Consider the following 13,527-nt stretch of genomic DNA (forward strand, 5'->3'; position numbering starts at 1 on the left):
GGGAGGAGTCTCTGGGGATCTCCAAGGTGGGTCAGACAGTGTTAGCTGTTTGATGGAGTGTTAAATATATCATCAGCTTGTCAGCTCTGTGGCTTGTGGGGGGAGGGTTTAGAAAGGAAAAAATGGCCTCTGCTTGCCTTGATGCCAGTCACTTCTGTTTCTCGCGATATGCCACTGGTGCATTTTAAGCTGCTGTGCTGTGCTGGAGTTGCTTAAAGAGGAACTTCTTGGGGCTCCAGCAGTTTCTTCCTCTGACTCAATCCCCTCTGGTTTCTACAACCTGTAGTTGTGGGAACTTATCTTCCTGGCACAGCATCCCTGGGGGATCCAGGGATCCCTAAGGGTAGGCTGGTGTGGGGAATGGACTCTGTGCTCCTCAGCTATCTTTCCTGAATTTTGATCCTTCACCTGTGGGTGTAGGACCAGCCTGTTCCACATCTGCATGCCTCCTTCCTGTCTGGATGGATATGTTTTCTTTAATTCTGTAGTTGTCAGACTTCCATTCATCTTGATTTCTGGTGGTTCTGAGTGATGGTTGCTCTACATTTTAGTTGTAATTTTGATTTGGTGTGAGAAGAGGCAAGCTATGTCTGAATGGAAGAGGGACTCATATGTAACTTTTTATATTAATATTTTCACTACATTTTTAGGGAAGAGGATGGAGAGTAAAAATCTACTCTGCTGACAACTGTAAAAGTTGGTGAATAACCTCAGTACTGGAAATGCTTCCTTTATCTTTTTTTTTTTCCATCTCCTGGCTATGTCCTCACATAGCCTCTGGAGACTCTTTTATTTATTTTTTTAGTTTTAATTATATTTTATGAATTATGCTATTAAAGTTGTCCCATTTTTTCTCCCCTTTATTCCCCTCTGCCCTGTACCCTCCTCTCCCACCAGCATTTCCCCACCTTAGTTCATGTCCATGGGTCATACATATAAGTTCTTTGGCTTCTCCATTTCCCATACTGTTCTTAGCCTTTCTCTGTCTATTTTGTACCTGCCATTTATGTTGCTTATTCCCTGCACCTTTTCCCCTCATTCTCCCCTCTTCCACTCCCCTCTGATAACCCTCCATGTGATCTCCTTTTCTTTGAATCTGTTTCTGTTCTAGTTGTTTGCTTAGTTTTTTTGTTTTGTTTTTTTAGGTTGTTGTTGATAGTTGTGAGTTTGTTGTCTTTTTACTAATCATAGTTTTTGATCTTCTATTTCTTAGATGAGTCTCTTTAACATTTCATATAATAAGGGCTGGGTGATAATGTATTCCTTTAACCTTATCTGGGAAGCACTTTATCTGCCCTTCCATTCTAACTGATAACTTTGCTGGATAGAGTGATCTTGGATGTAGGTTCTTGCCTTTCATGTCTTTGAATGCTCCTTTCCAGCCCCTTCTTGCCTGTGAGGTTTCTTTTCAGAAATCAGCTGATAGTCTTATGGACACTCCTTTGCAAGTAACTGTCTCCTTTTCTCTTGCTGCTTTTGAGATTGTCTCCTCCTCTTTAGTCTTGGGTAATGTAATTATGATGTGCCTTGGAATGTGCTTCCTTGGGTCCAACTTGTTTGGGACTCTCTGAGCTTCCTGGAATTCCTGGAAGTTTATTTCCTTTGCCAATTGGAGTTTTCCTTCATTATTTTTTCAAATAAGTGTTCCATTTCTTGCTCTTCCTTTCTCCTTCTGGCAGCCCTATGATTCAGATGTTAGAACATTCAAAGTTGTCCCAGAGGTTCCTAAGCCTCTCCTCATTTTTCTGAATTCTTGTTTCTTCATTCTGTTCTGGTTAAATGCTTAGTTCTCCCTTCTGCTCCAAACTGTTGATTTGAGTCCTGGTTTCCTTCCTGTCACTGTTGGTTCCCTGTATATTTTCCTTTGTTGCACTCCGCATTTTTTCATCTAATTTGTGACCATATTTAACCAATTCTGTGAGCATCCTGATTACCAGTGTTTTGAAATGTGCATCTGATAGGTTGGCTATCTCTTCGTCACTTAGTTATATTTTTTCTGGAGCTTTGATCTGTTCTTTCATTTGGGCTGTATATTTTTGTCTCATTGTGCCTGTTATGTGGAAAGGAGTGGAGCCTTAGGTATTTGCCGGGGTGGGGTAGCCATCATTGCTGCGTTGTGGTGCTGTATGTGGGGAGGGGTCTAAGAGGGAACAATGCCACTTCTGAGCTCTGCAGGTTTTCAGGCACTTCCTCTGCTACCCACAAGGAAATTGGGCCCTTCTGGTGCTGATTCCCAGGTGGGTGGTTTCATGTACATTCTAGGACTTTGGGGGTCTCTCCAACAAACTCTTTTGTGAGGCTGGGAGTTCCTCCCACTGCCGCAACCCCCACAGATTTTTTCAGTTAGAGCTTTTGAGGCTTTATTTCCCTATGCTGGAACCATGGGTTGCAGTCTGTTTTGCTCCCCAGTTGTTTCTCCCCATTTATCCACACACAAATGTGGGACCACCCACTCTGCCAGCTGCCGCCTCACCTGCCCTGGTCGCCTTGATGCAAGTCCACCCTGGCTGCCTATTTCTTCCCCGTGTACCTGTTTGGGTGAATATTTCTTCTTTAACTTCTTGGTTGTTGGACTTCATACAGTTTCATGTTTTGGCAGTTCTGGTTGTTTTTTGTTTTTAACCGTGCCTTTTATTTTTTATTATTTTTAAATTTGTGATTGTTTTATTTTTTAAATATGTTTTATTGATTATACTATTACAGTTGTCCCATTTTTTTCTCCTTTATTCCCCTCCGCCCTGTACCCTCCTTTCCCACCAGCATTCTCCCACCTTAGTTCATGTCCATGGGTCATACATATAAGTTATTTGTCTCCTCCATTTCCTATATTGTTCTTAACCTCCCCTTGTCTATTTTGTACCTACCATTTATGCTTCTTATTCCCTGTACCATTTCCCCCACTTTCTCCTTCCCTTCCCCACTGATAAACCTCCAGGTGGTCTCCATTTCTGTGATTCTGTTGCTGTTCTAGTTGTTTGCTCATTTTGTTTTTGTTTTTGTGGGGTTTTTTAGGTTTGGTTGTTGATAGTTGTGAGTTTGTTGTCATTTTACTGATCATAGTTTTGATCATCTTCTTTTTCTTAGATATGTCCCTTTAACATTTCATATAATAAGGGCTTGGTAATGATGAACTTCTTTAACTTGACCATATCTGGGAAGCAGTTTATCTGCCCTTCCATTCTAAATGAAAGTTTGCTGGATAGAGTAATCTTGGATGTAGGTCCTTGCCTTTCATGACTTTGAATACTTCTTTCCAGCCTCTTCTTGCCTGTAAGGTTTCTTTTCAGAAATCAGCTGATAGTCTAATGGGAACTCCTTTGTAGGTAACTATCTCCTTTTCTCTTGCTGCTTTTAAGGTTCTCTCCTTATCTTTAATCTTAGGTAATGTAATCATGATGTGCCTCGGAGTGTGCTTCCTTAGGTCCAGCTTGTTTGGGACTCTGAGTTTCCTGGACTTCCTGGAAGTCAATTTCCTTTGTCAGACTATGGAAGTTCTCCTTCATTACTTTTTCAAATAAGTTTTTAGTTTCTTGCTCTTCCTCTTCTCCTCCTGGCACCCCTATGATCTGAATGTTGGAACATTTAAAGTTGTCCTGGAGGTTTCTCAACCTCTCTTTATTTTTTTGAATTCTTGTGTCTATTCTGGTTGAATGTTTATTTCTTCCTTCTGGTACAAATTGTTGATTTGAGTCCTGGTTTCCTTCCTGTCACTGTTGGTTCCCTATTCATTTTCCTTTATTTCATTTTGCATAGCCTTCACTTCTTCCTCTATTTTGGGACCATACTCATCCTGATTACCAGTATTTTGGACTTTGCAGGCTGGCTATCTCTTCATCACTTAGTTCTTTTTTTGGAGATTTGATACATACTTTCATTTGGTCCATACATTTTTGTGAGGGGTGGAGTCAGAGCATTGCAATCCACGTTGCTGCTTTGTGGCACTGTATGTAGGGGAGAGGTCAGTCGGGGAAAAATTTAGCTTGCTCAGCTCTCCGCTGGCTTTCCATCACTTTCCCTGTTACCCCTAAGTACATTGGGCCCTTCTGGTGCTGATTCCCATGTCGCTGGTTTTGTGTATGTTCTAGTACCCTGTGGGTCTCTCCAATGAACTCTCCTGTGAGGCTAGGAGTTTCTTCTGCTGCCATAATCCCCACAGGTTTTTTCAGTCAGAGGTTTTGAGGCTTTATTTACCCACACTGGAACTCTGGGTTGTGTGGTCTTGCTCCCCAGGCCTTCCTCCCAGTTTATCTGCATGCAAATATGGGACCTCCCATTATGCCAGCAGCCACCTCCCATGGTCCGCCAGCCACTGCATTGCCCGCGCTGGTCCTCCAGCTGCCACCTTGCTGCGAATCTTCTCTGCCCCTCCTACTAGTCTGGATGAATGTTTCTTCTTTAACTTTTTGGCTGTCGGGTTTCGACACAGTTCAATTTTCCAGCAGTCCTGGCTATTTTTTGTTTTTAAATTTGTTGGTGTTCTTCTTTTGGTTGTGGGAGGAGGCAAAGTGTATCTACCTATATCTCCATCTTGGCCGGCAGTCCTAGCCATATCTTTTAAAAACCTATGAATCTAGCAGCACAATTTACAATAGCCAAGTACTGGAAGCAACCGAAGTGCCCATCAGCAAATGAGTGGATCCAAAAACTATGGTATATTTACACAATGGAATTTTATGCAGCAGAGAGAAAGAAGGAGTTTATACCCTTTGCAACAGCATGGATGAAACTGGAGAGCATTATGCTAAGTGAAATAAGTCAGGCGGTGAGGGACAAATACCATATGATCTCACCTTTAACTGGAACATAATCAATAGAAGAAAAAAGCAAACAAAATATAACCAGAGACATTGAAGTTAAGAACAATCTAACAATAGCGGGGGTTGGGGGGGCAGTGGGAAGAGGAGATTACAGGAACTACTATAAAGGACACATGGACAAAACCAGGGGGGAGGGTGGAGGTGGGGGAGGGAGGTGGGTTCAGCTGGGGTGGGGTGGAGGGATGGGGAGAAAAGGCATACAACTGTAATTGAATAACAATAAAAATTAAAAAAAAACCCTATGAATCTGTAAATTTTAGCTAAGCACTTGGCATTCAATTTAGAAGTATGTTTATTTTCTCCTCTTCCTGCTCCACCTTAATTTCCTCCTCCATCTCCTTCATTTTTTTAATGACGTAGCTTTATACCATATTCTTCTGAGGGTTATATTGAAGTTTTAACCATTTTTTATAACCTTTCCCCAAGGCATTCCTATCTGTCAACAGCACTTAATCTGGAATAATGTGGAACTTGAAGATGATTATTGCTTGAATGATTACAAGTGAGTATAACTGCATATTAGCTATTTTATAGATGCTTAGTATTACAAGTTCATATACTGTTATTTTTCTTCTGAATCCTTTGATCATGTCTCTTTTTCTGAATACTTCTGTTTTCTAGATTTCTGTGTAAATTCTGATCAATACCTTATATTACCAAATTTTGTCCTCTGAATCTTTGTTTTGCCTTTTCATCATTCACTCTAAGCTATTTATCTCCTTCCTTTTTAGATTTTTCTCTTCTGATCTTGAGTTCTTTGATCTTTTCTTTGAATATTGACCCCCTTCCCACCTGGCTAGGTTCCTTTTCTTTCCACTTTCACAAGTATTGAGTAAGAGATTATGCTCTTCACCATATGTTTCATTTTTTAATTAAGTCCTTCTTCAGTTACTAAGTGACACTGTGTACACCAGTGATTGCAGATAATACTGTCTGACATTTTGTCTTTTTTCTGCCTTCTCTCACATAAATCTTCACTCTTAAGAAAAGAACAGCCCTGGCTGGTGTGGCTCAGTGGATTGAGTGCCAGCCTGCAAACTGAAGGGTCACCAGTTCAATTCCCAGTCAGGGCATATGCCTGGGTTGTGGTCCAGGTCCCCCTTAGGGGGTGCTCAAGAGGCAACCACACATTGATGTTTTTCTCCCTCTCTCTCTCCCTCCTTTCCCCTCTCTAAAAATAAATAAATAAAATATTTTAAAAAAAACAGAAAAGAACAAAAATGTCAGAGGTGGTATGGAATAGCTGGAAGAACACTGGGAGACCTTGTAGATTTGCTGTTTTCCTGTTTTCTATTTTATTAAATATATCTGCTATTTTCTAACACTTTGGGTCTTGAACAAGCTTCCTTTCTTCTTAGGCTTCCTTTTTCTTACATGTAAAATAAAGAGGTTAAACTACATGATCACAGAGGTCCTTTCCAGTATTTTTTATTGGTATTTCATGTCATATTTAAGGATTATGAAAACTTCTTCACTTTTTCATTATTTATATAAGTAAATAAGTTAACAGGTTGTATTTATGCACATTGCTATATCTATTTTTATATTTTAGAGGAGTAGCACTATGCCTGCTAAAGAAGTACATACTGTATATTTAACAATGAATGCATTTTGATGATTGTAGTTTATTTTTATGTTAACTATCCACAGCATTTCAGAAGGCTGTACCTTGAAGCTGGTATTGGCTATACGTGGTGGACCTATAAATACTAGAAGAGGTAGGCATATGTTAAAATTATGTATATTAAAGCAATTTGACAATATCAATCTTCAAGCCAGTTGGTGTTTTTATATTTTGTAGTAAGGTTCTCTTTCAGCTATTAGGTTTTAAAAGAACTACCTGTTTGTTTGTTTGTTTGTTTTCCCTACACATTGTTCTTCAAAGCCTAAATGAATAGAGACAGGAATTTATATTCCAGAAAGTCTCAGTCCAGAGAGATTTAAAAAACAAACCTCATCAACGTAGGGAATGGAAATGGGATGGCATAGTATGAATATGTTGTCACTGTGCTTAGGTTCACTCCAGTGTTATTGCTTTTCTTATCCACTGATTCTTTAATTCTTGGGGTAATGATTTTTATCGAAACTTCCATAATGTCTGCTGTTAGCCTGGTCTGTGATGTATTTGGATTTCATGGATATTATCATGGCCCTGTTGAATCCTTTTTCAGAATGTGGGCAATCTCTGGGAGTTCAATTCATTCATTTATTCAGAAAATACATTTTGAACATGTACTTGATGTTTTATGGAAGAAAATGTCCCTACTTCATGAAAGTGCCCACAATAAATGTGTAAAGAATTGATAATCATTTCAAGCAGTTGTAAGTGCTGTGGAGGAAATAGGATAGTGTGGTAGAGTCTGTGGAAGCAAGGTAGTAGTAGGATGATTGTGGAAGGACCTGTGAAAAGATGATTTGAGCAGAGACTTTATTAACAAGAAAGTTTTAAGCATGGGAGAACTTGGAATGTTTACATTGGTCCCTGAATCAGGTATGCCACATGAATCCCTACCAAAAAGAAGCATCGTTAGACTGCTCAGTCCTCATTTGGGGGGTAGTCTTCATATTTGTTTGAGCCTTCTTTAACCAGAAAACTTAAGATTAATTATAGATTACACTGCCGGTTTATTTCTTCCACAAGTCAAATTTTATCTCCATGCTTCAAATTTTAGTTAGAAAAAAAAAGTTATCAATATTACCATCTTTTCCCTAACTATTTCAAGAGGATTTTGTGAGATAGTTGACTTTGGCTGCTTAACTATTTTGAATACGTTAGAAAAGATGAAGATAATAAGGTTAGAGCTGGTTAATTAGCACTCTTAACATCTAGGACTGTCTATTCATTGGACTTATGAAGTTGTCCTATTTGACATGAAGTGATGTTTATAGTATCAATTCTGAAGATAGTACAAGAACCCCTAAAGCATTTACGGAGTCATTATTATAAAAAAGAATTATTTAGTATTTAATGACATGTGAACTCCATTGTATCATATTTTTGAACATTGGTTATTTGTATATAGTATTTTCTTTAAACCAGGGTTTTAATCAGAATACCTACTTTTCTTACGAGGAATACAATTATATTATGTTTATGAGGAGAAGTATAAGTGCTACAGATTCTGAGTTAAAAATACATGTATTTTTAAAATTAAAAAATGAAAGACATCATACCTTTTGATAGTTGAAGCTTCTTAACACTATTTTTTCTACAACTTCCTGTGCCTTATTTATAAGTTGACAAATCAGCACCTAGAATTTCTGTTTTTTATATTTTAAATGGTTTTTAGTAATTTTACATTTACTGAATCAAGTTCTTTAAAATTAAAAACTTGATGTTGTCTATGTTACATATTAAAAACTTTGAAAAAATGAACCCAGATCTAAAACTTTTCCATATAGTATTTGAGAAACATTATTGTTTTTAGTTACTTAGTCTTGAAACTTATGGTTCAGAAAGTACCTTTTTCACCTGAGTTCCAGTGATATTTAGCCTTTAAAATTGTTTTTTGAATTAACCATTATCAAAACAGCATAGCAAATACTTTCCTATCTATAACTAAATTTTATCTTAAACTGTATATACTGTGTTTTATACCTGATGAAATGTAAATGATTTTTGTTATGAAAATGTGTGCATAGATGCACATATGTCCATGCACATATTCAGTCCTAGTGCCTCCCTAAGCAAGGCACACTACATTGATTTAAATAAGGCTTTCATGTGGCATTAGTAATTGCAGTAGCACAATTTTTTATTTTTTGTGAATATAGTGTGAATACAGCATTAACTTAAAACTGGTAAGAACTTGTTTTATCCCTGTCTCAAAGGGTATAAGCTCCTTCTTTCTCTCTGTTGCGTAGAATTCCATTGTGTAAATGTACCATAGGTTTTTTGATCCACTCATTTGCTGATGGGCCCTTATGTTGCTTCCAGCACTTGGCTATTGTAAATTGTGCTGCTATGAACACTGGGGGGCATAAGTTCTTTTGGATTGGTGTTTCAGGGCTCTTAGGGTATAATCCCAGCAGTGGAATTGCTGGGTCAAAAGGCAGTTCCATTTTTCATTTTGTGAGGAAATTCCAAACTATTTTCCATAGTGGCTGTGATACCATATGATCTCACCTTTAACTGGAACATAATCAACAAAAGAAAAAAGCAAAAATATAACCAGAGACATTGAAATTAAGAACAGTCTACCAATAGCCAGGGGGGAGGGGGCAGTGGGGGAAAGGGTTTTCAGGAACTACTATAAAGGACACATGGACAAAACCAAAGGGGAGGGTGAAAGCAAGGGAGGGAGGTGGGTTTGGATGGGGTGGGGGTGAAGGGTGGGGATAAAATGCAGACAACTGTAATTGAACAACAATAAAGTAATTTAAAAAAAAGAAAAAAAGAACTTGTTTTAAAAAGTCTTTTAATATTTATGCATTTTGTGCCTATGAAAGAGTCAATCAAAACATTCAAACGTTTTTACAAAAATCTTATTTCTAAAAGTTTTTGTATTTTAGTAATGGTGATATTGAATTTAGGCTGTGGGAACATCTTTAATGTTTTTACCTTGTTACTTTCAGTGTTTAATATTTCTTATTGTTGTAACTTTTTAAAAGGGTAGTACAGCACTGTGATTCTGTTAATAGTAAGCTACTTGAATGAGAGTTATGCAGTTTCCAAAATCGTTGCCTATTTTAGGAAAGCACAAATGTTCCTTCAGCTTGACATGAAAATGTCTTTGGGAACAAACTTTTTTATCTTCCTGTAACCATTACTTAGACACCCAAGTGTAGAGTTCAGGGGCTTTTAGAACATTCACCCTGTGAGTCAGCAATCTCTTTAGGACCATTTCTACCACAGGAATGGAACCTGTGGGTGCTGTGGACAAGAGCGGGCTGTAATCATGGTTGCAATATCATTGAAACCTGAGGACACCCTCAGACTTCTAGAGCCTGCCAGTAGTGAGGGTTTTGCTCCAGTCCTCGTGCTCTGACTGGACAGGTGGTTATATTCTAGGACAATTGGGGTCCTTTTCAGAAACAACATTCTGCCCTGGTTGGTGTGACTCAGTGGGTTGAGTGCCAGCCAGCGAACCAAAGGGTCACCAGTTCCCAGTCAGGGTACATGCCTGGGTTGTAGGCCAGGTCCCCAATCGGGGGGCCTGAGAGAGGCAACCACTCATTGATGTTCCTCTCCCTCTCTTTCTCCCTCCTTTACCCTCTCTCTAAAAATAAATAAAGTCTTAAAAAAAAAAAAGAAACGACATTGTGACCATTACAGACACTGCAGTTTTAGTGTGTAAATGGCCCCCTTGTTTCTGTATTATTTTGTACTTTTAATTACCTGACTGCACATCAAGAAACAGCTCTAAGGAGAATCAACCTCTATATAAGAACAGAAGGAAAAACAGGGATTCACTTGCTTCTCATTTCTAATATGTCCCCTAATTATGTGTGTTTTTAAATCTAAAGTAAGTGGAATTTATATTGCTTTTAATTATTGATTGAACCAATATTGGAAAATATAGGAAGTAGAGGTGCCAAGTAAAAATCATAGTTAATTATGTCATAGAACCAACAAATATACAGACTCTAGTGGTAGAGGGAAGAGCTCATGTAACAACATAACAATGCATTTCATTTATTTCATATTAATACAACATAAGGAGTGGTATTAACTGTAAAAGACCAGAAAATTCTTTGAAGAATATCATGTATATATTGTATACACAGGGCTGCATACAAATGTATCACATTATATCTTGTCACTCTACCAAGATGCATACAACTTGATATAAATTGAAAGCTTCTTTATCAATTTTTCCGTTTGTAGTTCCTATGGACGATCCACTTAGGGAGATGGCTGAGTACATGGATTCCAGTCGAGATGAAGTCTGGGAGAAGACCTCCTACAACAAACAAGTTACATTTTTGGTATACCGAGAAGGAGAGCAATTGAATTTCTTTCGTGTAGTAGATAGGGGAGATGGCACTTTAACACCATTATCTGAATCATTAAGGTAAATAGGTTTTCATTTGCATGTCTCACTTAGAAAAGACTATCATATGATACACTCCCTAAACCTTTATGTTTACCTTGTGTTGTCAAAATTATCTTATATTCACAAGACTGACTAAATTTTGTGCATTTTCCTGTACACCTTTAACCCCAGGTATGCAATTCTGAAATTGCCCTCATATGATTAATACTTAGAGGGTAGTTTTTAAACCTGAAATTTCTTTTTGGAATAAGATTTTTTATACAAAAGATTTATTTTTGTGACATTATGAAACTTTAAGATACCTACTAGATTATAGAGTCTTGTTATAATATATGTTATTATACAGCCTTGCCATAGTAGAAAGGGTTGAACCTAAAATTACTATAATTTTTCAAAATTTAACTCTGCTGCTTAAAGGGGGGTAAATCTTACTTCTTTGATTTTATTTTTCTACTCTATAAAAGGGGGAGAAGTTGTAATATTACTTATAAAATTAAAAGGATAGAACTTAAAGGTACTTGGCTGGGCAAAACAACATTTAGGGAATTGGACAAGGTAATCTATACATTTTTGTGCATTCTGTCTTACTGTCATTCTTTATGGCCTTTCACTTAAGTCAGTGAACATTTACTGAATTTATGTAGCCAGTCTCTACCCTAGACACTGGGTTACAAAGATGATTATTTCTCCCTCGTGGAGCATGCAATCTGCTATAAATTATATCTATAATATTCTATTGGCAATTGTTATGAAAACATATCAACATCTCTGAAAAACCAGATGAGAGGGCCTTCATTTTCCTGAAAGATGGGGAGTTAGGGACAATCTCTGAGAAGAAGCAACCATAAATGAGGAGTACGAGTTTGCCAAGGAGATAAAGGAGGAAGGAACAGTGTTACAGGCAACTAAATTCAATCCACAGCTTAAAAAGCCTAGTGGAAAACAATTTATAGAAAAGATAACTGATAGTCTGCAAAACAGCTTCTATGGGTCTGGAGTCTAGACAGTGTAGCTGGGTGCTCTACTCAGGGCCCCACAAGCTGTGTTGGCAAAGGTGTCCTCTTATCTGGAGGCTTGATTGGGGAAGAGAATCTGCTTTCAAGCTAATTCGCATTGTAGACACAATTCATTTCCTGGTGGTTATATGACTGAGGGCCACGGTTTTTTGCTGGCTATTGGCTGGAGCCTGCCCAAAGCTCCACTTTGATGAACTCAATGTCTACTGATTTGGGGCCTAAATTACATCTGCAAAAATCCTTTTAATTTTTCTCTATTCTGTTGGCTACCTGTAAACCACAGGTCATGCCCATGCTGAAGGGTAGGAGAGTATACAGGTTATGAGCATCAGACATTGGGAATCATCGGGATTCCTTTAGGATTCTTCCCACTACAGAGTGTTATGTGGAAGAAAGATTAGACTTTGTGGAAGAAGAACAGACTAACAAAAGGGTGTTGACTGTATATTTTTTGTTCTTTATTGAATTTATTGGGGTGACATTAATCAATAAAATTATATAGGTTTCAAGTATACTGTTAACTCTAGTGTGTCAGGATCTGGTTAGTACTACAAATGTGGCATGAACATTTGGGCTTGAAGTTTAGAAGAAGGAGCAATGAGAGCTGCAGCCTTAATCCAGTGTCTTTCATTTGGGCCATGAATAGAATTTCTTTATATAGTCTCTCTGAGTGCTAGCTCACTGCTGTTTTGGTTTTCTTTGTTAAGAACATTCTCTTTTGTCTCTCCTTTCCTAAAGGAGAGAATCTTAGCTCCCTAGCTTAGCATGTAAGGCACTTTACTACCTGTCATCATCAATTTTTCAGGTCTCTTTCATTATGCCATGTTTTTGCACATCTATTTCCTTTTCCTTGAAATAATGTTTCTTCCTTTTACTCCCAATTTTCCCTCAGCCTATTTCTATTGTGTTTTAGACATAGCACAAGTGTTGTCATAGATTTAATTAAAGTTGCATTATTGTTCCTCTCAAGGTAATTTAAATTTTCTCTCTCTTTTTTTCTATTCACTTACAAGAATTGGACAAGAAATAGAATGGATGAATAAGGGGAATGGAAAAAATTTTTTGTTTCTACCTTGAAGGAAATTTATCATGTCTCTGCTACAATTAGAGGCAACAAACTTTTCTATAAAAGGCCAAATAGTTACTATTTTAGGGCTTTCAGGCTAAGAGACAAAATCAAGTGTAGGTATTTATATAACAGGAGAGAAAAAATTTTTCAGGAGATTTTTAATGACAAATTAGGAAATAAGAATAATAATTGACTATGTGTGTGGCCCTGTGTGTGTGATTCAGATCTACTAATAAGAATTATTTTTTGTGGGAGTGATATTTGGGGTAAAAAAGTCAGTGTTGCTGCCCTGGCTGGTGTAGCTCAGTACATTGAGCACTGGCTGTGAACCAAAGGGTCACCGGTTTGATTACCAGTCAGGGCAGATGCCTGGGTTGTGGGCCAGGTCCCCAGTGGGGGCCACTTGAGAGGCAACGATACATTGATATTTCTCTCCCTCTCTCTCTCTCTTCCCCTCTCTCTAACAATAAATAAATAAAATCTTAAAAAAAAATACAAAATTAAAAAGAAATGTTTTTTTTAAAGTTAGTGTTAATATAATATGCTCCTGCTGTCTTAAGCCATTTCACCTTCCTCCTACAACCTATCACAAAAAAGAGTAGGTAGAAGCTGTGAACACCAGGATACCT

The 13,527-nt window shown here is 37.8% G+C and overlaps 1 protein-coding gene across 6 annotated transcripts in view; it reads left to right on the top strand.

The window, feature by feature from the left end:
* The window catches only part of ZFAND4 (zinc finger AN1-type containing 4), a 190,148-nt gene that overhangs the window by 52,750 nt on the left and 123,871 nt on the right, over positions 1 to 13,527 (top strand). For all 6 annotated transcript variants that reach the window (XM_045195984.2, XM_053923336.1, XM_024561409.3 and 3 more), the window contains 3 exons: positions 5,244 to 5,319; positions 6,468 to 6,535; positions 10,645 to 10,831. In XM_045195984.2, coding sequence (XP_045051919.1) covers positions 5,244 to 5,319; positions 6,468 to 6,535; positions 10,645 to 10,831 — 331 coding nt within the window. The remainder of the gene's footprint in view (positions 1 to 5,243; positions 5,320 to 6,467; positions 6,536 to 10,644; positions 10,832 to 13,527) is intronic.

This window comes from Desmodus rotundus, chromosome 4 (assembly GCF_022682495.2).
Source record: "Desmodus rotundus isolate HL8 chromosome 4, HLdesRot8A.1, whole genome shotgun sequence".
In the NCBI taxonomy this organism is placed as follows: Eukaryota; Metazoa; Chordata; class Mammalia; order Chiroptera; family Phyllostomidae; genus Desmodus; species Desmodus rotundus.